This window comes from Caloenas nicobarica, chromosome 2 (genome assembly GCF_036013445.1).
Source record: "Caloenas nicobarica isolate bCalNic1 chromosome 2, bCalNic1.hap1, whole genome shotgun sequence".
NCBI classification, from domain to species: domain Eukaryota; kingdom Metazoa; phylum Chordata; class Aves; order Columbiformes; family Columbidae; genus Caloenas; species Caloenas nicobarica.
Genome location: NC_088246.1, coordinates 66601302 through 66627748, shown reverse-complemented (window position 1 = coordinate 66627748; position 26447 = coordinate 66601302). Strand labels below are relative to the sequence as shown.

General features: G+C 36.4%; 1 protein-coding gene across 2 annotated transcripts in view; it reads right to left on the bottom strand.

Annotated features, from left to right (window-relative positions):
• Positions 1-26447, bottom strand: part of CTDP1 (CTD phosphatase subunit 1) — a 109798-nt gene that overhangs the window by 65283 nt on the left and 18068 nt on the right. For both annotated transcript variants that reach the window (XM_065628069.1, XM_065628070.1), the window contains exons 4-10: positions 25288-25416; positions 23799-23949; positions 18393-18483; positions 17025-17191; positions 14322-15404; positions 4787-4928; positions 2096-2326 (exon numbers count right to left, since the gene is read on the bottom strand). In XM_065628069.1, the coding sequence (XP_065484141.1) occupies positions 2096-2326; positions 4787-4928; positions 14322-15404; positions 17025-17191; positions 18393-18483; positions 23799-23949; positions 25288-25416 (1994 nt within the window). The remainder of the gene's footprint in view (positions 1-2095; positions 2327-4786; positions 4929-14321; positions 15405-17024; positions 17192-18392; positions 18484-23798; positions 23950-25287; positions 25417-26447) is intronic.

Sequence of the window (26447 nt, the reverse complement as noted above, 5' to 3'; positions counted from 1 at the left end):
TCAACTTTTAAATTCAATGTGAAACTTTTTAAAAAAGCTATCATTAATGTGTTCATTAAGATAAAAAGCAGGGTGATGATACATTACTTCTGCCTCAGCTCTTGCTCAGTCAAAACAAAGCTGTTCCTATTCGGCTTGTTACTTCTTTACAGCCTTTGTGCTCTGCCTGCACTGTACTCCTATCAATTAAAAGTACTTAAAGCAGTATTTGATCACTGCATTGCTTTCCTCCTAGACTTTACCAAGACACTCCTCACCATCTTAACTGAAGATGGCAGAACTGCTCTGAGGAATACAGACATGCCCCAATTAAGAGATCAGTGTTTACAGGTCACTAATTTTACCACTAGAACCAAATCAACAGGAAATGATGAAAATACTGACTATTTCCCAGCGTATCTCTCATGCTAATCTCTTTTCTTACAGCTGCTTAGTTATGGGGGGAAGTTGCAGCACTCATAGTAATTGGATTCACTTTCTTAGATTAAAGCATTTCAACCCTAAGCATTGATACTCAAAAACATGTTTAAGTGAAATAAAATAGGGGAGTAGAAAGGAGATACAGTCTCACTTCACCCCCAAAACCTGTCTGGGGCTCTGAGAAACTCAACTAAGAGGACAGCTGAAGTATATTTATTTCCTTTTTCATAAGATGTTCAATTGAAGAAGCACCTCTGCATTAAAGAAAAATAGTCTCAGGTGTGGACATAACTCTTCATTAAGTTGTTGAAAAAGGTAGAACAATCATTAAAACCTATTCTTTTGAAAGCATTGAATGATGCATTAATATCAACAAAAACCATCATATCTTAGAAGTGTCATGACAATTATACACAACATATAACCTTCCCAGCTCTTTCTCCTTTCCACAATAACTGACAAACAAAATCAAGAGCTTTTCAGCTCCTCTCTGGATACATGCTGTATCTTGATTATTTAAAGATTTTCCTGTTCATTTAAATGTCACAGTAAAGTAAAATACAGACCTTAAAGACATAGTTAAAAGGAACTGAAAACAAAGCGTCTTCACGAACAAGAGAGACTTAAGAAACTTGTGCTGATAGAAACAAGGAAACTGAAATAAGAAAAAGCCTATAAAAAGATAACTGAAAAAAACCACAGATTGAAATAATTTAGTAACAGGAAGACAGAGTAGAAACATAACAAGCTACACTGATATAAAAAACCTTTACAAGGGATATACTGCAAAAGTGGCAGGGGAGGGTGAAGAAAGGTAGAAAACTGTGCATTTATAATTGTGCTTTGTATTTTTGTAGTAGTTTGGAAAACCTAATTGCTTTATAACAACTGCTATACTCTGATCACATTGTATAAAAGAATTTTTATCACATTTTACAAAGCTAAATGCTTCACCTTTAACTGGATACTACTTTTCCACTGGAGTCAACAAGCCTTGCTAAACTTATCATTCGCTTACGTCTTTTATGTAGATACTTCGGGATGAATGTTAGATATGCTATGCATCCTTAAGAGACAAGTAGTGTCTTTGTAGGTTAACCAAATCCACAAATTTTGACAAAGTCTAGATGCAGGCTGCCTCCTCCTCCTGCTGCTGCTTTAGTGTCTTGATTTAGGGATATAAGTCATCTGGCCTTATTTAATAATACTCAGTTACGCCCCTTTTCTACTACTACTTATATTTCTCAAAAAAAAACCAAACACAAAGCACATGTCCCACCTGAAGGAATTAGGTGAAGAGGCAAGTGTTATAAATAAAATCAAAATATATCAGATAGCATTTGGTAGACAAACAATCCAGCATTCTAAGACTTGTTAAAAAAAAAAAAATAGACTGCCTCACTTCAGAGAGGAGTGCCAAGCTACACACTGCATTTATTTGTTTTCAGGTTTCTAGCTGCACTTAGGTGAGGCCCAACAAGTATCTTGAATTCTAGCATCCTGATTTCACTCCAGCTGACTATTCACTGTCATTGATTTCCTTGGCTTTTTAGAAAGCAAACAAAATAACTAAGGCAAAGATGAAAATTTGATCAAATGGAAAGATAACAAAAGTTAAATTTACTACAGCATCTGTAAATATAGTTGAAGTGACTCTTAGCAATGCTTTAGGTACCTGAAGGATGAGTGTTCTCCATGGACTGGTAAGGTGATGGGAGGAGCTGGAGACTGGATGTACATCAACTGGCCAGAGGTCTGAGCACCCTTCCTGATCAGCTTCCCAGTGTTGGGATCATAAAGTCGAACTTCAGGAGCAGGTTGAGACTTTGGATGGATTGGCGTTGGGTGAAACAGAGCTGTCTGAAATGTGCTGTGTGTGTCAGGAAACATGGCAGGGCTATTCTCTCTGTTAGATGACATTCAGAAAAAAATGCTTTAGAAATTTAAACAAGCTATCTAACCAGAATGTAAAAAGCGAGCATTTTTTTTTTCTAAAGTGGGGGCAGGGGGGAGAGAGAAAATTGTTTGGAAGATTTCTCAAGAAACATTTCTTATTCCCCACCCTCATTAAAGTCTCATTGAATTTAAAACAGGAAAATGCAAAGACAATGTCATATTCACATTATTAAAAAAACCCACAACAAACCCCACACTATTAAATGTGCCTTAAAAATTTACTTAACATACAACGTTACTAAAATTGCTTCCAGGTAGTCACAACTGCACAACTAGAGCAGCATGATAATCTGCATACACACAACAAAGAGAAAAGCATGCTATTGTATCAGATCTTAGTATATGCTCTACAGCTTGGCTCTGAGATAAAATAAACACACGGTATTAATCACAAGTCATCCAAATTCATTTGTTAAAATACTAAGCTGCCTACGATCACCATGCTGCATTTTAAAACAGTTTTAGAAGTGTTAGCAGAATCTGCAGGAATCATCATTATGGCATACTATCCAAATATGATAAAGTGCCACAAAAAAAGGAAGCAAATTGAATAATTAAAAAAATTTAAATGAAACAGCATGTTATGCCCCATGAAACCAATGCTATAAAAAACAAAACACAACAGTTAACCTATATTGTAACAAATACTAGAACTGCCACAAAAATTGAGCTTTTACCATATGCTTTCAAGGAAGTTTCTGAAATAGCCTTGTAGCATCAAAACTTAAGCTCAACAAACTCCAACTTTACTTATTATTTTTTGTTCTTCTTAAGCTCATTCTATATGCAAATATTTTCTCAGAGTTCATCCTTCCCCTAGTCCATAAGTGCTTTGGACCAACAATCACTGCTTCAATAGCTTCATTAAGGAGAAAAATCTTTTCTGAAGAGGCTGCCCATGTTCGGTTAATAAAATTAAAGTATTTGCATTAAAATAGATGTCTTACTGGCTGAAGTCTGGGAGTGGGTGGGGGAAAGTATGCAATTAAGGTATATTGTATTTGAAACATAAGTGGGAAAAGTTATCACGTTTCAATAAAATGGAAGAGTAAAGTAAGATAGATAGAAAATCCAACATTCATCTAGACCTCAAAAAAATGATGCTTATAAGTCACTGTCCAGATTTCCACTGAGAACTTGGCAGTGTCGGGCCTCTGGGACAAGTTAAACAACCCATACAAATATTCCAAAGTTTGACTTAAAAAAATCTGATAGCACTTCTTAAAAACAAAGTATTCTAGGCAAGCCATAAGTGGGCTACATCTCTTTCTTAAGTTCTATGGAACCTGGGTCGCTACCTAGTCTCCCATTTGATAAGAGACTTCACTTCCAGATGTTTCTACTTTTGGTATCTTTGGAGTATATGAGGACTTCACACATGCATATTCTGCCCTCAAAGGGCTAGTGTCTTCCAAGCAGAAAGCAAGCCACTAGCCTTCTCAATCACACCAGTATCACTTTAATACAGAAAACCCACTATTTTATGCCCCTTCCTGTCTAAACGTGGAAGGGAAGATCCTCCGTAAGCTTGCAAGACACTATTAATGTGAGTCTATCCAAACAGATAAGTCAAGAAGCAGAAGCTGGCTCTACAGTATCTTGTCTGGACTCATTCCTGTGCAACCTCATCTAGGTGTTCCTGCTCCAGCAGGGGGATTGGACTAGATGATCTTTCAAGGTCCCTTCCAATCCCTGACATTCTGTGATTGTCACGAGCGATTTTATTTTAGTCAAGGCACTTTCCTAAATGGGAATGTTCTCAACAGCCCTCTGACTTGCTCTGTATTGAAGTTTTTGGCTCTCCCTTCTATTTGTTATCATCCTAGTGCACTGATTATTTTTAACCCTTTCTCCTTCAACACTTTCTCTTAACATCCAGAAACCTGTTCTCTCACTAATTCCTTTCTGCCAGTTTTTGCTTCTCTCTACATGTCTTCCAACCCCTCTTAGATTTTTCTGCTGTATTTTTCTGTTTCTCCCTTCCTCTTCACTACTAAGTCTCAGAAAAAAATGCCATACTTTATCAATTTTTCATGTTGTGGGAATGTGCACGTTTTCTTCATTTGGTAGCATGAATGATCCTGTGCCTGGGTGGCATTCCCTGTGTTAGTTTGTGGATGACCTGCAAGGTCAGCTGCTCCAGCTGAAGACTGCTAACGACAACTGCTAAAGAAATTACTGGCACCATAGGTTCCTCCTTGCTCTGCTAGCTGCTGAACTGCCTCCTGATCCCTTAATGGTCTTCAGTTTAAGCAGCATAGAAACAGAAGAACAGATGATTCTTTCATAAAACCTGTAAGCATTGCCCACCATCCTGAATTTGTCAGAAACTGATTTTGTAGCTGCATTAACAAATTAGCACAAACAACATATTTTCATGGTACCTACTCCCCCCACAGTTCCCACTTACCTGTGTGTTTTGATGTAGTCATCCTTCAAGGGAAAGAGCTGCTCCTCAACCTTGTCCCACCGCTCTAGGCAGCTCCACAGCCAGTCAGGGTTCACAACATGGAGGTCCTTGCAGTCCTGAGCTTGCCGGACTTTTTCTGTGCCTGTTACAAAGTTCAACATTACAGCGTGCCCAGAAACACAGCAGACAGTTTTAAGTACACACTGGTTTAAGAAAAATATTTTGTGATCAGTCCTACAGGAAAGAGAAATACCTCTCCTCAATCCAACAAAACAATCACAACTAATAAAAGTGAGACTCTAAAGATTTGATAACCTCTGTCTCGAGCTGGATGAAAGTATTTGTAACTTCCTGAAGTGCTGGCACCATGGAAGTAGTCCACTAACATTAATCCATATGGAAAACCTGTACACCTCCATGTTAACTAAATGAAGAGTACAAAAGCACTTTCGTGTTTCATTTCTATTTTTCTGAGTCTAAGCAGTGGCAGCTCTTCAATGCCATTAAAGTCTTATCATACTAATTTTTTTAATGCACAGTCCCCTGTACACACAGTTTGCCACTTTAACGGACACCTACCCCTCCTCCACTTGCCAGAAGCAGGGGCAAAGCAGACAAATCGATTGTTCCATGCCAAAGGGGAAAACCAAATGTGAAGTTAAATGTGGCAGCCTAGCACAAAGTCCATATGAAGCCATCAACAACACAGCGTGCAAGTAACACATGATCTCAAATTACACCCTCTGGAGAAGTCGGAACAACAGGAACTCAGTAACGTTGCTATAAATCTTTGCCAAGATGCATCACAACCAGTAAGAAAAAAATAAGCTAATAGAATAAAGGTTGAAATTAACCTTGAAGTTTAGTCTGTTCCCAGAAACAGCTGGCTGTCCAAATGATTCAAGAATGTATTTCTTCTATTTGATTAGAAAAAAAATAATTTTACCAGTCATGGTACTTGTTTCAGCATTTATCAGAGAGAACTATGAAGGAACTGACACTTTGAGACAATGCAAAATGATATAATCTGCCAATAAGTCATTAAATATATATACAATAGAGAAAAACCCTAAGGATTCTGACTTGATGTATCTATGCTTGACACTTACATGTGGTATTTATTACACTGCACAAATACTGGTGTAGCTGGAACATGATAAAGGAACTTCCATCAATCTGATGGCTTGTCTCAGAGCTGAAAGCCATCACTCTTCCCTTTTGTTATATCCCTATAATTTATAGCATTTCATCTTATCTACACATTAATCAAAACGTTTATCAAACCAAATCATTTGTCCATATTCTGCTTTGGTGCAAAGATATTTAAATACATTTAATATTGTTTAGAAATGTGAAATGAAAGGAGACCATAAAGAACTAAAGGCAGGAGTTCAAGTAACAACTTAGCCCTCTCCTGTAGGTTGAGAGCAGAGCTCCCAGAACTGAAGGTGAAGAACGCATCACTTCAAACACTACCCACTCCTGCTGAAGCCTGTCAATTCTACACAAAGACCCTGGGGTTTTTTTCTGCAGATGCTTATATAAAAACCACAACACTCCAGTCTAGTTTACCTTATTTACTAAAAATAATAATAATAATAATAATAAAATCTAAATAAAGTTTTTAATTTAAAAAAAATTATTTAAACTTCAAACTAATGAGCCCTTGACTATTTTCACACAAGGGGCTTTCAGGAATGAAGCCTCCAGGAAAAAAAAATAATAGTATTTCATAAAAATTCTGACAAGGAAGCAAGAACAGTAAATTAATTTGATGGTTTCAACATAGTTCCCTGGAGTTTTATCTGCATGACTGTCATTTAACAACATGACTTTACTTGTTTCAATTAAGATGAAAGTCTTGAAGTACTCATACTTCTCCACATGATTTGAAGATAAGAACAAACAGTTGATAACAAATACCTAAAGGCCTGTGTACAATCTGAACTATAATCTACTGGGGTAGACAGACTAACTGAAATGCACTTGAGGATTGCCCTAACTAGTTAGACAGTTCAGTTTCTAGACTTCTGCAAATTCAGAAGATTAAACTAGGAAGGGCAGGAGATCACTGTCCTTTACCAAATTGCTGAAAGCTTCTGTTTCCCTACTTTTCTTTCCCCAAACCCAATAGAACACAGGAGTGGGGTGACCTTTTCTTCTAGCTATAAATACATTCCTTCTTAGATTTAAATTACAAAAAAAAAGTTCTGTGCACAAATACATTTCTTCTATTTTCAGCAGCAACTGCAAGCAATTCCACAGTTCAGGATTTAAGAGCTGTGCAGTAAATGTAAAACTTTTCTCCATGCTAGCATCTTTGCAATAAAAAAGCATTAATTCAAGAATCCAAGATAAACACAAAAGTAAGTAAAGATAAAGGCCTTTCCAAACCACAATTTAGAAATGCCGTATTTTACATTTTGCCATGAAATAAAAATAAAACCACTGTCCAGAGACACAATGAAAACAATTTTAGAACTCCAACCATGTTAATCCCAGTGCACCTTTGCTGTTCAAGAGGCTTTAACTAGCTAGAAAAAAAAACTCATTTAAGATGGGAGGTTAGCGCACCCAGATCATTCATTCCAATACAAGAAATCTGTTTTTCAATTAATCATCAGTTACAAAAGTAATCAGCAACCCAGAGCACTTCCATGTAACAGTTGCTGGAAATGAGCCAATTTACAGTACCAGAGGGAGCTTTCACTGGACGTATTATTATTTATATAACCTCAGTAGCAATTGTAGATATACCTGCAGTTAGGAACAGCTAAGTATAAACCTGTATTGAATTTACACACAGGGTATGTTTCAGAGAAAAGATGTTCTGAAGGAGAATCAAATTAAGAGATCTGAGGGAAAATGCATTTAAAAAGTGAGAGACTTGGCTTAGAAAATGTTTTCTTTTGAGAATAAAGGAGAAAAGCAATGACAACACAATATGAACAAAGAGGTAAGAAGACAGCTGTTATAAAGATGCTGAAATCAGGTTAATAAGCATATGAGTTTCAGGGAAAAAAGCAGCAAGAGCCAAGAAGTGCAGTGGAAGTTTAGGTACTTTGCTTGGTATTAGATACTGAACCAAACACCAGGCTTGATTAGCAATAATGTTCTGCACAGAACTCTGGAGCTGATTGAATACAACATACAGTAGCATGTTATTTCACTAGTAAGCATATACAAGTTAACCAGAGCTGCTGGTGCTGTGGGGTAGACAGACTGTGCTTGTAATAATACCCTGAGAAAAATCTTATCTGATACTGTAGTACATCCATTCACCCAACTAAACGTATTGCTGCTCCTTTTGGACTTCACTGGGGGAACACGAACAAAACTATAAAAAACTGATGTTCTGCACTGATGATTTGTCAGGTGCTTCATCTTGCTGCCCATTCCACATGCATACACATTCTGCGTTCATGCATACCTGATCGCTTCATACCAGATGTATGCTAAGGAGCTAAGTAAATATTTCTCCTAGTCAACAGGATCACAACAGAAGCCTTAAACATGAAAGACACAATGGCACTCTTTCGTACAAAGCTCTCATGGTTCTGAAATAATAGCTCTGAAAGGCATAAGCCACGAACATAAAATTAAAGCTGGTGACGGGAAGACCAGTGTGCAACCAAACCCACATCCAGAGGCTCAAAAGCCTTCCCTGTCTCAACTCTGCAACATCAAGGCTTTCTGCTTCGTCCCCATTTCTAAAGTGCAGCTGCGTATTGCACGCTCCAGCATACTGAAAATGGCATGAGGTAATAAAACTGTGTCATCTCGGGTGGTCTTCTGTTTCTAGCTGACATTCTCATAAATCAAGATTTCATACTTATGATGTCTTGCTTGAAGCAAGATTTGGTGGAACACCAAATTCAACTAGGTAGGAGAAATAGTATTGCAATACTTAACCTTGCCTTCTCCTCTGCTTTTCCCCAGTGTAACTTCCCCTTTTGGAAGTATGTTTATTAAGAAGAAAGAGCAGAAAGGATTTTAATCCATCCAGCAACAGTACTTCTGATGCAGTTAGGAACATCTGAATCATCCAGTTGGGCTACAAATCATTTAGAGAAAAATTGTTTTTCTTTACTTTTTTTTTCCATTATTCTCTAATCACCTTTACCTACTTCAAATTCTAGTATAAAATTGTTCCAAAATTTAAAAAGGCACACAAGCCTTTCCACATGAAGCAGCTAGGGTCAAAATTCATCACATCTATCCTCTGATGGATACAGCCTGAAATACATAACATTGGGAAAAGGTTATTTTCAAACCTGGTGAAGGGACTCATCAATTCTACTTCTGAGCTTGCAAACAAAAGGTTGAAAACACAAAAAAGCCTCCCATTAATCTTAACAATTCGTCACTAAAAAAGTGACCAAAATCAATAATGCAACAATAAACTTCCACAGGTGTTCTCCAGGACATACAGTTTCACTACAGCAGTTTGTCTAATTCAAAGTATCAAGCACACTTGGCACTTAAGCAACACAGATAAATGAGACCTAAACTGTATGTTTACTAAAGCTAAGAAAAAATGTTATACTGCGTATTTGGCTAAGTTCACATTACTAAGTAGTGCAGCTCAACAGGGAGAACTGCAGGGCAAAACAGTGCTGGAGGAATGATGCCCACCCCATATGCATTTTGGGGCACTTTGCTTCAGATTAGCTCTACCTGGTCATTTGGACTGAATGCCTGTGAGCACTCAGCCAACTGTGCACTCCAAATCCAACCTCAGTCATGAGGAAGCCAGTGTGTGGGCTTGAGGCTGCGCCAGGACAAACCATAGTGCTCAATGATGAGCGGCCACCAGAGTCGCTCCCAAAATGCTCTCCCCGTTCCAACACACCAACATATCCTTATGACAGTTTGTAACCAGGTCACCAGACGTTGCTTGGAAAATCTTCACTAACAGTTTACTTCTCTTCTGCCCATTTTTATATAGGAATCTTGATTTATGATCAAATCCTGAAAATCATCTCCAACAACGTTAACCTAAGGCAAGTCATATACACATTGGTGTTTTGTCCTACAAGAATTAAGTGATCACAAAATGGTGATAGATAAGCTGTTCAGAGGCTGCCTCTAGAGCCAAACACTGCACTGTGCTTTGCCAGCAAAAGCAACAGGCTTACCTGGTCAGTGCCCCAGTTTAGAGTAGTGCTTAACTGGATTTTTTTGAAGACCTGATCTTTGAAAATATTCTTCAGAAGAAACAAACAAAAAAGAAAAAAACACTCAAAAACCAAACAAACAAACTGTGGACACACCATTGCTATGTCTGGTAAAGACCTCACACCAAGTTACAGGACAGGCTAACACAGTTATCAGCTGGCAGTTTTCTCTCTCGCTACCTCAGAGCCAGATTCAGGATTTAAGTAGGTAAATTAGAATTAATAAAATGAACCATAGTTCATAGTACAAATGGTACTTTAAGCAACCTGATATTTAATGATATTAAGCAGAACTTGACATGGCTAGGTCACCAAAAGTAAGGAAGTTATTCCCATATAGCTTGCAAAGTATAGGAAAAGACAATTAAGTGTATTTTGAAAAAGAAAAATTCAGGGCCTAAACTGACATACTTCCACTCCTACCAATTAGAATAATTTAAGTGACCTGAACAGCTTTAACTGCTCCACTCAATACAAAAATCAACTACAGTATCTTTTGTTTGTTCAGGAAGGAACGTAACATGGTTTATGAAACAGTGGGCTAACTGTTTAGCCAAGTGTGCACACAGCTATAACAACTCATTATCCAGCTCAGTTCACTGTTGCTGAAAGCAAACAGCAGATGTTTCGAAAACTGAAGATTTACGCAGCCCATAGGTAAGTGGAAAGGACTACAGGGTAGCCTTTCCTCAGTCACTCAGATTCATGAAAGCTGATTAGATGATACAAAGATCCTTGCAGTTCACAGTAATTTCAGTAGACAGTATTTTCCTCCCTATGTAATAAAAAAATTATCCTAAATCCTTGTTCTTGGAGAAAATTATTTTCAGAATTCAGAGTATCTGTGTTGGCAGAAAAAACAAGCTGATGATCTGCAGAGAAAGAGAGAAGGATGTACAAAGAATAAAATATATTTAAATTATTTACTGCAATAGGCTTGCAAGGATGCTGTAAATACAATCTAAAATGCTATTCACTAGCTGTGATTCCATACACCAAGCTATGATGTGGTCACTTTGCAGAGGGAAAACCCATCCTTCCAAGACTTAGGGGGTATTCTCTTTCAACACAGACTTCTTCCCTTTTTTTATTTCCTCTGATAAATTTTTTCTCTGTCTTCAAAACGCAAAAGCTAGCAGTATTTACCCCCATTGCTGCTGCAGAATAAGTATATCCCATTTATTGCAGCTCAGCTAATGCAAAGCAAACATAAGTGAACTTGCTTCTCCGAGTCTTTAGTCTGCTATTGTTAGTGGGATCATACAGAAACACTGTACTGATGCATACATTTTAAAATCACCTTTTCACAAACAAGTTAAATAAAAAGCAGCAGAAAAACATGTCTGGTCTCAAGCCACTGACTTCTGAAAAAACTCAAGACAGGACATGCTTTTGTTTCCCCCTTTCACCAGCAATTAGACACCAATCAGTGCTTCAGATGTTTGTCATGGGAGTCAAACATGCAATGTCTGTATGGCTTATGGAGCACAATAGAGACTTGTAGAGATTGCTTTCTCACCACATGAGAATCACTCTGAAAAATCACACTGATAGCTGAATTATCACAAATCCAGCTGCAACAGGACAGAATTTATATCCTTAAAATCTCTGATTAAACTTCAGAGTTTCCCTCATGAAAGGAGGATGATGCAGCATTAACACTCCCACCTAACCAGACATGAGAAGATAGAGTTTTGAGTTGAAAAAAAAAAAAAAAACACCAACAAAACCCCACAAACCCCAAACTACAAGGAATACATGAGAATCTTAAAAAAAGGTTATTGGAAAATATAGTTTTTCCACTCTAAATCCCTCTCACTGCTGTTGTTACAGAAATAATTACTAAGTGATGATGAAAGATGACAGCAGTCTTGCTCATTAGGCAGAAAAGACTGCCAAGTTACCTCTTTTAGAACTTGTGCAATTCTTTTCTTACTAAAAGCAGGAGTCAGCACCTACATACTGACAATAAAGATTTTTCACCCTGGCAATTCAGGAATAGTATTCTTCTTGTGATTTCTTGTTTTAATAAGTGGTCAATATTTGAATATATTTTAAGTATTAAGGGCAACATCAACATTACATGACTATGAAAGAGAGTCTAGGTCTTGACAAAAAGTCTGACAATATGAGCCACCCTGAATTTTATTTATTTTTTCAAAAGAGCACTGAAAAATAATTTAAAATGTGTTAATAAACTTGAATACTGTAAAATCACATTAATAGAATCAAAATCTAAAGTTAAAATAGTTCTTTTTGTATAAAGATCCACATTAGTATTCACTAAGAATGCCAAGGCAGTAAAGAATTCACTTATAAAAGTAGAACACAAGGATGTGTATATGTATCTATATAAACACACAACCCCTCTCAAACTGTACATTCGAAAAATAAGCAAAAAAAGGCAGCCTCAGTTGCTTATCATCACATGCTGTGTAGCTTAACAATGTTATTCAACATTTTTTCCTCTAGAGAAATGTGTATGTTTGGGAGGTTCTAGTTTACATTTACCCTATCAATTTTACCACATCATACAATAGTTGCATCCAATGTACAACCACATTCAGAAACCATCTAGTGCAAGCTAGACAAGGACCTTTGAAATGAAGCATCTTCAGATTTGAAATTGGAAAAAACCCATGAAATTATATTGACAGCTACTATGTCTCCAATGAAGTATGACAAACTTGTGTAATTCTTTGTTGATAAGAGTGTTGCTATGCCTGCCATTTTAAAAGAGCTGTTCAGCAACTATAGGAAAGCTACAGAGTACAAAACTGATGCAATCACCAATTAACACTTCCCATTCATTCTTTCATTTATCACACCTTCACAAATCAGAATCTCAGCTGATTTTGATTAAACTAATTACAGTCTCCTCCTTTTTAGGGTTTTTTTGCTACTTAAATGCTTTATCTACATCAGCACAATTAATACAAACCTGCTACTGCACTGCAGGTCCATTGGTACTATTTTTATTCTGATGCTCCTTGACTTGGTCAACACTGCAGCCCCTTCTTGCTACAGTTGGCCTTAGCAATTTTTTATTAAAAGCTACCTGTGCTTTTTGTCACTTGAACTGTACAATGAGATAACTAGAAAATGGGGTAAGTTTACACTAGCATAGTAAATATACAGCCATGTTATTTAGGCCAATATACAAAAAAAATAGCTGATCAGCATATTACAATATACTGATAAATCGGCTGTGTTTAATCCATAGATTTTTAACACTACTTGTATTTAACAAGGTAGAAATAAATGAACTGCAACATTCTCCTTATAGTCACAAAACACTGTTGTTTTTTTTTTTTTTTTAATCACCGCCTCTTCAACAGGAAGAAATTATACTGGGTCAACTGTATAAGAAATATCTTGTTCCATTTCTTTAATGACACACACTTCAAGAAAAGTACACCTATTCATATTATGGTCAGCGAAAATATACTCCATTCTTTATAACACACACTGATGAAACAAAGATGCTTCTGATGTACTGAAAGCTTACACAAGCAACAGTCAAGAAAATAATTCAATAGGTGGGAGATGTTAGGACATCTTTAGATGTCAAAGAAATACACAATACCTAGAAGTTTTAGATCATCTAAAAAGTAAAGTTTTAGTTTTGGATTTCATGGTTTTGATTATCAGATATTTAGATTGCATGCAGCTTCAAAGGCCAACGGTGAGGGAACCAAGGGTCAGGATGCACACAAAAAATTTGTACTAGACGCCAGTGGTGGCCTATTAGCTTCTGTACGGCAGCTAACCAATGATACCTTCCTACCAGTTAAAAATAGGTAGCTTTGTGAAATACATAAGAATCAAAATTTTGGCCTAAGGTCTCTTACATCACCTATGACAAACATATACAGGCTATGCACAGAGCAGTGGTGAGGTGTCATGAGATTCCAGTCTCTTAAGATAATTCTTTTGAATTCCATACAAAGTGAAACTGAATCACGAGAGCTGAAATGTGAGAAACCAAGAAAGCAAGCTTTGCTATGGCTTTATAGCAAGAGCACTATAAGCTTTTCTGACACAAATGTTAAAGTTTCTATTCAACATCTTTAATAGTCAAAGACTCAGTATCACCAAATCTTAACCAAGTAGTGAGACATGACGCATTACAGAGGTTATTTAGTGGCTCCTCCTTTTAACAATTAAAACCACACTTGATCAAAAAGCAGCTAAAAAGCCTTTAAAAAAGGCTTTAGTTCATTTTAGGAACAATCTTCCCTTTAATTTCAATTCTAATCTCAGTTAGATTAAAGCCTGTAAGTTACAGAAAAAAACACCTCAAGGCATGAGTGTAACAGGAATGAGGCTGATGGGAAACTCGAGTCTCATTTACTTACCTGTCCTTGCTGCAATGAGATGCGTTGCCTTGTCAGGATCATCAGCACTCAGTACCAGATTCTTCACAATTTTAGCTCCAAGTGCTGTGGCATGATAGTGTTCCCGTGTTTTCTCAATAGGGAAGTTTGTTGGATAGAGTCCACTAAATATTATGGTTACATCTGCCAACACTTTACTTTTCAGTTCTGGCACTATTTTTCTGATGTCTGGAATTTCCTCAATCTCTTTTTTCAGGTATTTATCATACTTTGTATAATAATCAGTGTGAACTCGCACAAGGATCTCTTCGAGATATATTAAATGGTCATCATCATCTGTATCATCTTCCTCCTCTTCTTCCTCCATACTCTGGTCTAAGGACTCACCCATTGTAATTCCAGACTGTTCACTAATCTGAGACTCTGTTTCAGCTTCCTTCTTGTCTGCACATCCATTCCCTGAATCACAAAGGCTTTCCTGTTCACTTTCTTCTTGTGCTTCAAGATCAGTTTTCTCACTAACATTTTCAGTAGGTAGAGATTGTGTCTCCCCAGAATGGTTCACCAGACCATCTTTTTTCTCAATCCCATCAGTGCAACTCCCTTTATGCAAGCTTTCATCCTCCAGAGGCTGTTTGGATTTCTTCCAGCTTCTCTTTTCCTCGTTCTCACTATCTGATACAGAAGGGGATGACTTTCTGGTATCCAATCCACCGTCACTTTCACTGTCACTAGACAGCTCAAAGTCCAAGTCATTTGTTGTCTTGCCTTGGGTTTCCTGCTTCTCTATTACTGTTCTATCAACTTGTTCTGAAAAAATCTGAGATTCTTTTGTATTTGTCAAATCATTACTGACGTCACTGTCCATTTTCTGATCAGTGCTATCATTTAAGGAGTCCTGGGCATTAACTTTATCACGAGAGTTCATATCCCAGTCAGATGTTTCACTGCTTACAGAAGTACTTCCATTTGCAGTGCAAGTGTCCTTTCCAGCTTTGAGACCATTGCTTTGTTCTTCTACACATGTAACATTCTTTATTTCTTCAGCATCTTTTGCTGATGTCACTGCTGAATCCAGTGCCTCTGGTTTTGTAGAGTGGTTTACTAAGACACAGAAAAGAAACAAAACACACATTTTCTCAGTTTTCTTTTTTTAAAGCTTAACCAAAATTCAATTTTATTTTTCCTTAAACATACAGTTTACATATGCAGTTAAGATTCCCTATATTCAGAAGTGACAACTAGGCTTTTGAAAGCTCTTAAGATACTTTAGGTGTCAACAACTACTGGAAAGAACTGGCAAACCTAAGAAACTTTACTTTTGTAAAGAAGCTGTGTAAGCTTTTTTTTTCCTTCAAATCACATGGGTCATAAGTAATTATTTGTTAACTACGCAAACATTAAGGGATTTATTTTGGAGCATGAGTTCTACAATTACATCTCAGGGCAATGAAACTACTGCAGAAGAAAAAGAAATTGGGCAGAATTCACTCCAGAAGGTCCCAATTCAGAACTTCAATTACAAGAACCTCCTTTATAAACTTCCATGGCTTTCATATATTTCCTGGGTTTAGTAACTAAAATAACTGTATTTTTATAGTTGAAAATATATACATGTTTTGGCAATACAAAAATGCTGTTTGAGGTTCATTTGAGACTCTGCTGAAATGCCAGAAAAGGGTAACAGACTGAAAGACAGAAAAATAGTTTTAAGATGTATCTTCAGAAGTCTGCAGAAGAGAGAGACAACTAAACTCTAGACTTCCAGACATCTGCACAGACATTCATCCTGAACACTGGATGAAGTCACCCTATTTTGTCTCTCTTTTGCGTGCATGTTCCTGCCCTGCAAGTAACGGTACCAGTCAAGCATAGAGGTCCCACATCATAATGGCCTGATTCTGTTTGAATACATTATTGTTATATCCATATTAGACATCTCTAGTTCAACAAGGGAAAAAGAATGATGTCACATATATTAAATTTTTAAAAACCCACCTTGGCTAAACTGGAAAAAAACCTGCAATTGTTTCTTAAACACTGTCTTTCAAATGTATTTTGCTCCCAAATTAACACTAACATAGTTATGTATATTTTATAAATCCATTATTTGTGTTACACTGCTGAGCCTACTGAACATAAGGTTCTCATGTCAAATGCCAGAACACCACATTCAGTAGATGCTAAAAATCCCACAGTAACTTAATTAGCATGATTGAGACAGGAAAGTAAGCAGAGATCAAAATATTTATTTGCAGCTGCATGTTGAGACCAGAGTTTATTAACTATTGCTCCAAAGTGAGGCTGGGAAGGAGACTGAAAAAGAGGAAGAAGAGGAAGTTGGTTCCCTGACCACCTACAGAGAAGAACAAACTGCTCTGTTTTACATGTAGGGGGAATAGATAAACTATCCTCTACATGTTCTTGAACAATTTGGTGTATTGCCACATAAGCTCTTCAGCCTCAACAGACAAAATGCTATTAACTGGTACTCCACTTCTGCTGTGGTCACCCACCAAAAGGAAAGCTATCAACAAGAACAGTCCAATTTTATTAAGGTACTTGCATTTGTGCTGCAGGAGCACTCTCTGCCACCTACAATAGTCTAGGATTGCTCATGTGAGCACAACAGTGATACCAGTAAGACCACCACAATGATTTACATCAATCACATTTGAAAAGTGTAAAAAGTTGTAAAAGCAGTTTCGTAAATGATATAATTACCTTTCTTCTTCATTTGAATTTCTCTTGATCCAGGAGGTGCATTAATATCTCCTATCCCCTGAAAGTATACATATTTCTTCACAGTTATTAAATTGGGTGCAAACTTCCAAACATCCTCTCTGTCATCAATGATGCAAACCATGGAATCCCCACACGGGAAGAGATCTCTAAGAGACAAAACAGTTGTTAAAATGAATTCAGTTTTTGAAATTAATATTAGCAATTAAAGTAGTTTCTGTTGATGTTCTGGTTTATTACGAGTGTATCTGCAAGACATGCTTACATATGATTACCAAAAAATAAGCAGCAATATTAAAATTAAAGATTCAAAATACAGCATTTGAACTAATTAAAGTTAATTAAAAAATGAAACAGATACTTTAAAAATCTTTATCCCAAAGGTTAGAAGCAGCAACCAACAAGCCTTTGCAAGAACAAAACACTACATTTCAGTCTAGTTTTCATAGTTCACGTTGAATAGCCCAAAGCCAACTATTACATAGACAATACACTCTCTATATGTAACTCAGAAAAATACACAAAACCAGTTTAAAGGATAGACTCATTCAATCCAAGACAAAGGAAGCAAAAAGTACTAATACTTATACCACCTAGGAGAAGGAGGTAGAGTACTTAAAATATACAAATGCATATGAAAACAGAGCAAGAAAAGAAAAAAGCTTCTCGTTTGCTATAGTCAGATCGGGAGGGGGCAATCATTTTTAATCTAGCTTTATGAAATACTCAAGATATCTGCCTTTCAGAAAAAAATCTTGGCTTTATATTCTGAAAAAGATCAGAACCTGAATTTAGACTACAACATGAATTCAAGGCTCTAGATGATTTAATTTCAAGAAACACTACAAAATGGAAGCTGCTAGATTTATAGCACATTTCAAAGCCAGAATACTAGATATTCAAATATCAATTAACCTCAAATGGAGAATTTTGGTTTAATTAAAAAAACCCACACAAAACAAAACCACACACAAAACACCCCCCCAAAACCCCAAACAAAAACAACCCCTAAAATCAAAACAAATAAAAACCCAACACAACACAAAGTCATTACGTAAGATCACAAACCATAAAGTGGAAATAAGGCTAAGTTATTACAAGAATAAAAAGTGTAAATGAAAATATAATGCCATTACTTCGTTCTTATTATTCTAGTGTCACAGAACACAGTAAGTAGATGAAATGCTGCAATGCCTAACATCACAGTTTTATGGAGACAGCGTTGATATTTAATAGGCAGATAAGGAAGGACCTTAAACATTAAGTACAGAGGGAGTAATTTTTATTATATTTAGCATATTCAGTCTCTATTACCCTGTTTTGTTTAATGCATAAGACCCATATACATACCTAAGATTCCCAGTTTTAGAAAATGGATCGATACATTCATCCCTTGACAATATCCGATGGGAAAAAAGCTTCTTTTCAGGGTCCAAAAATCCTTTTGAAAGAAAACATTAAAAAGTTAATGTTCAATATGTTTGTTCCTTGTTTACGTTCTATGTAATTCAGCTATTTTAATCTGTGCAACAGCAGTTTAACTAACAAACAATTTTAAGGTAAGAGATATTATATGGGAGAAAGGGTAAGCAGAGTGGATCAAGTATTTGTAACTAATGCAGCGGGATTCATTTTTAAATCCCATCTTATTTTCTTTCAACATAGCAACAAAACTGAAATAACTAAATTTGTTACAGCCAAAGAAATTAGGCTGAAAGAGATACAGCAGGTTATAGATATACATGATTTTTGCAACTTACATTTATCTCTCTACAGGTGGTTCATTTAAAGCTAAATGCTCTCCTTAGCTCATTATGCCTAGGGACTGCAGAGAAGTCTCACAAGAGTCGGCAATGTGCTGCAATACTTAAGCACAATGGGCAAGTTAAGGGACAGTTTCAGCCAGAGCTCTTGCATTTGTAGGTTTTAAGTTGTACCTCTAACAAATACTTTAATACATTTACATATAGTGAATGTGTCCTGGGATTCCTAGAAATATTTGGGCCCAGACACATAACTTTTCTGACTGCACTCTTTAAAAACAAAAAACAAAACAAAGAGAAGCTGTGCTATCTGATCTTAAAGCAAGATAAAGTGTGATTATTTAGGAAAATGGTGACTTGGGTGTACAAACATACATGCACATGCTTCTGAACCAGCCTCCAATAATGAAGTTCAACTTCATGAGCAGATCAAAGCCACATAATCACTTCAAAAGAAACTGGCCTTTTACATGCTAATCTCAACTTTTTGTTTTACTGAATTTGTGTTCAAGTTAGCATCAACTTCTCATTATTCTTACGAATACTACAAGGCAGTCAATACTTATCTGGGAACAATTTTTTAAAGTTTTACTTCATTTTAAATGGTGGCCATCTTATAGCCAGAACCAGAGTTCAGAATGACTACAGACTCTAAGGACCAACTTAATTTTCTTTCAAGGAGGTTTGAGATTTGCACAGAAGACATGTTCAACTCCTTTTAGAAGTCCAGCTTCCAAGAATATGTTAAGTTGGGTCTTCAAAAACAGAGGGCATAAATTAAAAACAAAAAAAACCAGTCATCACTTTGAAAAGCTGAGCCTGTATGTATTTAATATCAATGTGTAATTGGAATAACTTAAAACCCATAAAAGCAAGAAAATTCCGAGTTAAGGACAGAGGTTCAACCTTAACTCACCCGACTATGCTTAAGAATTGCTGCAAACTCGTAGAATCATCCCCTGTAGTGAGACCCTTGCAGTACCTAGGCATAATGAATTGAGAGAATTAGCTACAAAGATTTATTGCCGTACACACAGATATTTTGACAAACTACATAAGCTGCCATATGAGTTGTTGTTCTCCCCAACCAAATTCTCATCAACTAATTATGTACACAGGGACTGTCTACACTACATTGGACAGGAGTGCACTGATTAAACAGCAAAACCACAATGAGGCATTCAGTTGTAGTGCTGTCTAGCTAAAACTATAAGAAAAGGGAAGCTGAACTAAGAAAGCTCAAAACCAGAAACCCTGGCTGCCAGGAATTACAGATGAGGTAGTGTTCTGGAGCCTTTCAATAATGCTTTGGTTAAGACTTATTAATTTTAATACTTTTTCCCCCACTGATAATTCACTAAAAATACACTGAGGATACAGGTCACCAGAGATGCACTCACAAAGATAAATGTCTATCTTGTCAGGTCTTTCCAAGCTAAGCTACTTGAACCGCAATGCAGAAAACAGCACTGGTCTTTTAAATAAGTTACTTACATGTCAAACTGTTTGTTGCCTTAGTGCTGATAACAATTTTTTTCTGAACTGATTTTTTTTTTTTATTACAGAAGTGTCAGTTTGAACAAATCATTCCAGCAGAAGGATAAATGTTGATGAATTTCTCATTTTGTAAGCATGTTTTTTTAAATTAAAGCCTTTTGTAGAAGTCAAAATGATTGAAGACAAAGACTTGCTGTTTCAAATCAAAACTGAGCTTCTGTTTATTCTCATAAGTTAGACAGTGTGCTAAGTATGACTCTAAGCAGTTTCTTGAACAAACTGAAGACACTATCATTATCTTTTGGCTGCTATATTATGAGGGACTATTCAGTAGCCTCACCTAGCAGAGATTATTCCCCCCCAGTTGTTTGTTTTCCAGTATCTCAGACTGGGTGTCTTTGCACACACAGTCTTATCAAGCTGTGTTACCTGATTTTATACAGCATCTCTTAGAAAAGCAAACTTGCAAGTAAGACTTGTAAAGGTAAAAAAAAAACCCAACACAAGTAACTTGTTCAAAAATAACTCATACTGGGGAAGTCTCAAATCTTAGAAAGATTGAGTTAAATAGCAATTCCTATTAGAAGTGATACAACAGCAGGATCAAACATGAATTTGAAGAAGTGCTTTTAAAAATAAAACTAAAATTGAATTTTTAAAGAATCAGGTCACCTCCAGTTCTACCTCAAAACCTGGAAAGAACTACTGACCCAATCTTTCAATAGCACTGGGGACCATCAGACAGTGGTAATTATATATACACACATATTCTGTCAATTATTTATTGAAATGCATATTGTAATACACTTGCTGTAATAAACCACACATATGAATGCCCTCAACTTAGTCTTACTTCCTAAATTACACTATAAATCTTAAGAGCGATTTCATATTGTATTATTGTTGTTCAGTGGCCTTTGAATTCAAAATGCACAGTGGCACTGACTTTTACAACCTGCATTTAAGATGTCTTCAGTAATAAATATATCAAACATCTCTTATGCAGAGTAGGAAAAAAACCCACAATTTGTCAAAATAATTATGTAGAAGATAAATACTATAGGAAGCCCTAGATTATAAAATCCCAAACTCATCTTCATAAGCATACTACAAGCTATCACTTTGTAAATGTGTCAAACTAAGGATATAAATGGTGTTTACAAATTTCAGCTAATCCCACTTAACATCTGATAGGAGTCAGCTGGGATGAGAGAAAAGGACTGACAAGATATCATCGGTTTGCAAAATAAGAAAAAATCCTTCCAGGACACGGAAGGAGCAGCTCAGAGTTCAGACTTCACCAAGAAATATAGGATGTATATGGAGGACCTAAGAAAACAACCTTTTTCTTATTAAAAAGATTCCTGCCATTTTATTACAAGTCCTTCCTTCATGTAACATAGGGATAACAGCAAAATATCAAAGTCACAGCTCTTTGTGAGAATCATTTAACCAATACTGCCATCAAGTGTTCTCCATATGTATTAGGTTTATATTTCTCTGTTGCTATATCTTGGATACACAGGTGAGTACGTGGACCAAGGGCTCTATCAACTGTTTCTCCATACCAACATATTTCAGCTCAAACTATCATCATCATTGTACAAGTAACCCACTTGTAGTTTGAATATTTTTGATAAAGTTACACAGCTTGAGACAAAAATTCAGAAGTCTGTGGATGTCAGGAAGCAGCAATACCCTACATGGCTCATTTGGTGGCTATTTCCTCTATGGAACAGATGAAACAGCTCAAATACAATGCCCACAGAGAGGCATGTCACATCACAAGCATCAGTCTGTGCCAGCATAGGGACTGCAGGGTAATCTAAGTGTTAGCTCAGAGATCAAAAAGAGCAAACACAGAACCAAATCACACACTGAGACAAGATCAATCATTGGACAAGCACTTACACATCATGAGTTAACTATCTCTGCAACTCATTTTTCTCCCTAGCTCTGAAGCATATTTGCTATACGTCTTCTGACCTTATTTGGTATACATCTTCTGACCTTAGGCCACATGCAGATTTTGGCACATAGATCCAAGTGAGGAAGATTGACCACCCACTTTCTTACTATCAGGTATTTAGACCAAGCGTATAAGAAAACCATTCTCTTTTTGTTACACAAGAAATAACCACATTCTAAGAAGGACAGCAGGCTGCAAAAGTGTTAATGCATTATCAATACACAATGTATAATCCAACAGCAAGACTGACAAAGCTTTAGGAAGATTACTCAATATTTATTGTCTGAGTTGTTTGAAGAATGTAGAAACATACATGTGGATGGGCAGGACAAGGCATGCCTCTCCTGAACTTTCTTTGAAGGAGAATTAGTTGGAAACCACAAATAGGTATCACTTTCTGATTACAGAAGTCTTACATTTGTCATTACAAACATCTTCTGTGTCTTATTCAACACACACAAAGAATCCTCTCTTCACACAATTCTTTTCTAAACTGTTCTAGAGCTAACTAGGATAGTCAGCTCTTTAACTATTTTGGCATCTTCCTTTCTTGCCAAAAAGTGGGATCATTGGAATAGTGTTGCTCAAGGCAGTAGTGGCAACATGACACAAAAAAGCATATGTGAAAGACAACTTACAAAAAAGCTAGGAGACATGGAGCAGCAGCAAGGACCGTTTGACATGCAGAGTCATAACCTAAAACATTGTTAATTATATTGTCTTAGTCTGACAGACTTAATCAAGGAAAGACTGAGGTGAAAATGCTGTTCTGTCAAGGCAGACTCAAGATGGAGTGAAAGCCAACGTTACAGTTTAACACACACAGTCACACTCCTAACACAAATTTGACTCATACACTTGTAGGTTTCTTTTATGTTTGTTGGAAAAAAACCAAAACATTTCAGCCAGCAGCCCACACTATAGACTACTACTGCTATATTTTAAATACAGGTTTTCAGTTACTAGGAGAAAGTATTTCTAAGTTCTTGACAAGAATATATGAAAATATTGCTAGATCTGTGCTTTTCCTCAAATAAGCACATCTCAGCTCTAGGACACAATCAGAACTGCTGTAAATTGATTTATAGCAGCCAAATTTCCTTTTGTGAAAGGAAACAGCAGAGGGACATTATCTCCTCCACAAGAGGAGATAACTTCACATTCTTGATTTTTATGGAACTGTTGGTTTAGACTTCCAAAAAAAGTGATGTTGCAGACCATTTTAGAGCCCATCAGCATAATTTCTTACTTAATTCAAGAGGAAGGCACTAGTTGTCATGCCACAATCTGATTCTCTAACCATCAGGGAAGCAAAAAAAGGCACGTCTGATGGTAAAAAAAAGATTATTTTTAAAATTACAGGCCGTACAGGTACTGCCTTGTAAACAAGCCAAGAATTCTGCTTACAGGCAGTGTCATTGCACAATTCAAAGAACAAATACTTGAAATCAACCACAGAAAGAAAACTAGTTATATGAGTATGAGGGTTGATTATATAAATATTGTTAAATGTAACATACTACTCACCTGCAATTGTATGTGCATACAGCCTGCTGCCAAAAGTAAAAACGTGTAATTCGTACAGCTTGGCAATTTTTTCCAGGAATTCTTTACAATGAGGACGCAAACGAGTATGCAACATAGGCTCACCTCGACCTAACTGGAAATGAAATATTCCCTAGAAGAAAAAAAAGCATGTTTCATATTATCAAAATACCAAAAAAAAGCATCAGCATTCTTGAAGCGAGTTTCAGCCATAAAAAGTATGTGGATGTGTAAAATCCACAGCACATTTTTGCTCCGTGCCAGGCAAGCACTGAGTTTTTCAAATGCAGGGAGCTGCACTGTTTAAAGTTTATGATCAAGGTAACTGCCACTCAAATCTTTACTTACAGTACACCAATATGAAAAAGCAACTTGAGAAATTTCTCAGGAAGTTCAGGATCTCACTCTAATCGATACTACTCAGTAGACTTCACTCAAATTAGTTTCGGTACATATTGAGCGCAGAAAGAGACTTTGTTGCATGAAAATATATTAAGTGTACGGAAACATACCTTCAGATAGCAAACCAGGAAATACGTTTGCAGGTAAAGATCCCAGTTAAAAATCTCAAAATCTTTTAAAAAAAAAAAAGTTTTTCTTCAAACCATGCATTTATACAGATGAAGATATAGCCTTTCAAATACACAAGCTTTTTTCAACATTTAGGCTGAATATTCAGTTCCCTTTCCTCTCAATTGCAAAGTACATTTACAGCTTTTTTTTTTTTTGCTAGCAGGTGTGAACACATACTGAACCTATTGAGCATGAGAGAATGGCAAGAGGAAAGAGAGGAAGTAAGCAACCACAGTTTGCGAGACATTGGAGTTTGAATCTGCATCCTCCTGTTGAAGACACTGTAGACACATCCCAATGTGCCTCTGCTCTTAAAGTTTCCAAATTAGAAATATTACAAGCCAGTAGTCCCTATCAGTTCAATGACAAGTATTTCACAAAAAAGTTAAACAGCACCACCCAAACTCACCTCCAAAAAAATGAAACTGAAGGAAAACAAAAAAATAAAAATAAAAAAAAAAAAAATCAGTAGATATTGGATTCATGGAATGACAGACACAGTAACACACAGCATTACTTCAAAAGGGACTTCGAACAGTAATTCACTGTATCTGCCTCAGACTTAGGAAGGAAAAAAAAGTCTCATTACTGAGTGCTCTGAGTGTGAATTGTAGAAGCAAAGCAGAGAATAAAAACAGCTACCTGAAACTTCTCACTTAAAGTGACTTGGAATGGAAAAGTGCAGGAAAGCATAAGTGGAAGAAAGAAAGAAAACAGTCAATTTAAATGTAAAGGAAAAAAAAGAACATATTTCAGAAAACTTGTTTCTCATTTTCTGTTATTCTTCAACTACAATTTTAGCTAACCACAGAACGTTTTCTTAAAGAAGCATTATTTAAATATTGTTAGAAATACTCCTGGTTTTACTTTGGCTTGAAAGTCAAGACCAAATACTTGCCTTATTGGACATTTGTTGGCAGTGCTGTTCTGTAGTATGGATCAATGTCTGGTCCAAATCTACCATGAGCACCAGTTTTCGATTTCGATGTAGTCGCTGTTGATCTTCTCTTCCTAACTGCTCAGCTTGCTGTAACAAAATATTCATAACTAAGCTTAGTTTAGAAGAAATAAATTAGGTTTATTGCCTTCTCTGTGTTGTAAACTTGAGGTTTTCTGCTACAAACTAACTGCATAAGAAATGATACTTCAACATAACTGTAGTGATGGCAGCTTTGTCCGCAATTTTTTTACAGGGGGAAAAAAAAAATCCCAAAGTCTATTCTCAGATCTTTGTAACAGTAATAACTGTTAAAATTGATAAAGTCTACACAACAACTTCCAAATTTAATAGACAAGTAACAACCAAATCAAAGGCCAAGAGTTTTGAGAGGAAATAGCAGTAACTTTGGGGAACACCAAGGACAAGTTCATCAGTAGGCCTGAAAACTCTGGCTGCTACATTCAGTAATTTTGTATCAATTAGGTACAATAGGTCTGACCACACTAGGCTGAGTATTATACTGAAGCTGCTAATGACAGAAATTACTATAACTGTTAACTTGATCTTAAAGAATATATGCCCTCAGATATAGTTAGATTATGTAGTTCTGTGCAGGCACTGATACCAAAGACCTTATAACTCTAGTGAATCTGAGTTGAAGTTTACAACTCTTGTGCATATTTACAAACTTTCACATTAAGCTCTGTGCTCACATTAATCACTTCTGATAGCAAGCTGCAGTGTTGCTGACCAGACAGCTAAATTTAAAAGCAAAGTTAAGTGGAGCATTATGAAGAAGCAGGAGTCAAGTGCAAATTGCCCTTTGAAACACAGGGCAAGCAGCAACATAAAAAGGCAAAGAAAGATCAAGTTGATAAGGAAGATAAATAGAATGTTTATCTTCAAAATAAACATGTTTTTTCCTCTAAATAAACTGAAAAATGAACAAGCATGTTTTAATAACTCATCTGAATGGAATGTTTGAAAAATAATGAAATCAATTTAACACACAGGTAAGTTGCAAACAAACTAGCTTTACTGTATCTAGTAGAATCAATTTCAAGGTGAAGGTGAAGGTTTCAAAGACACAACATGCTTGGAACACATTTCAGCTTGTG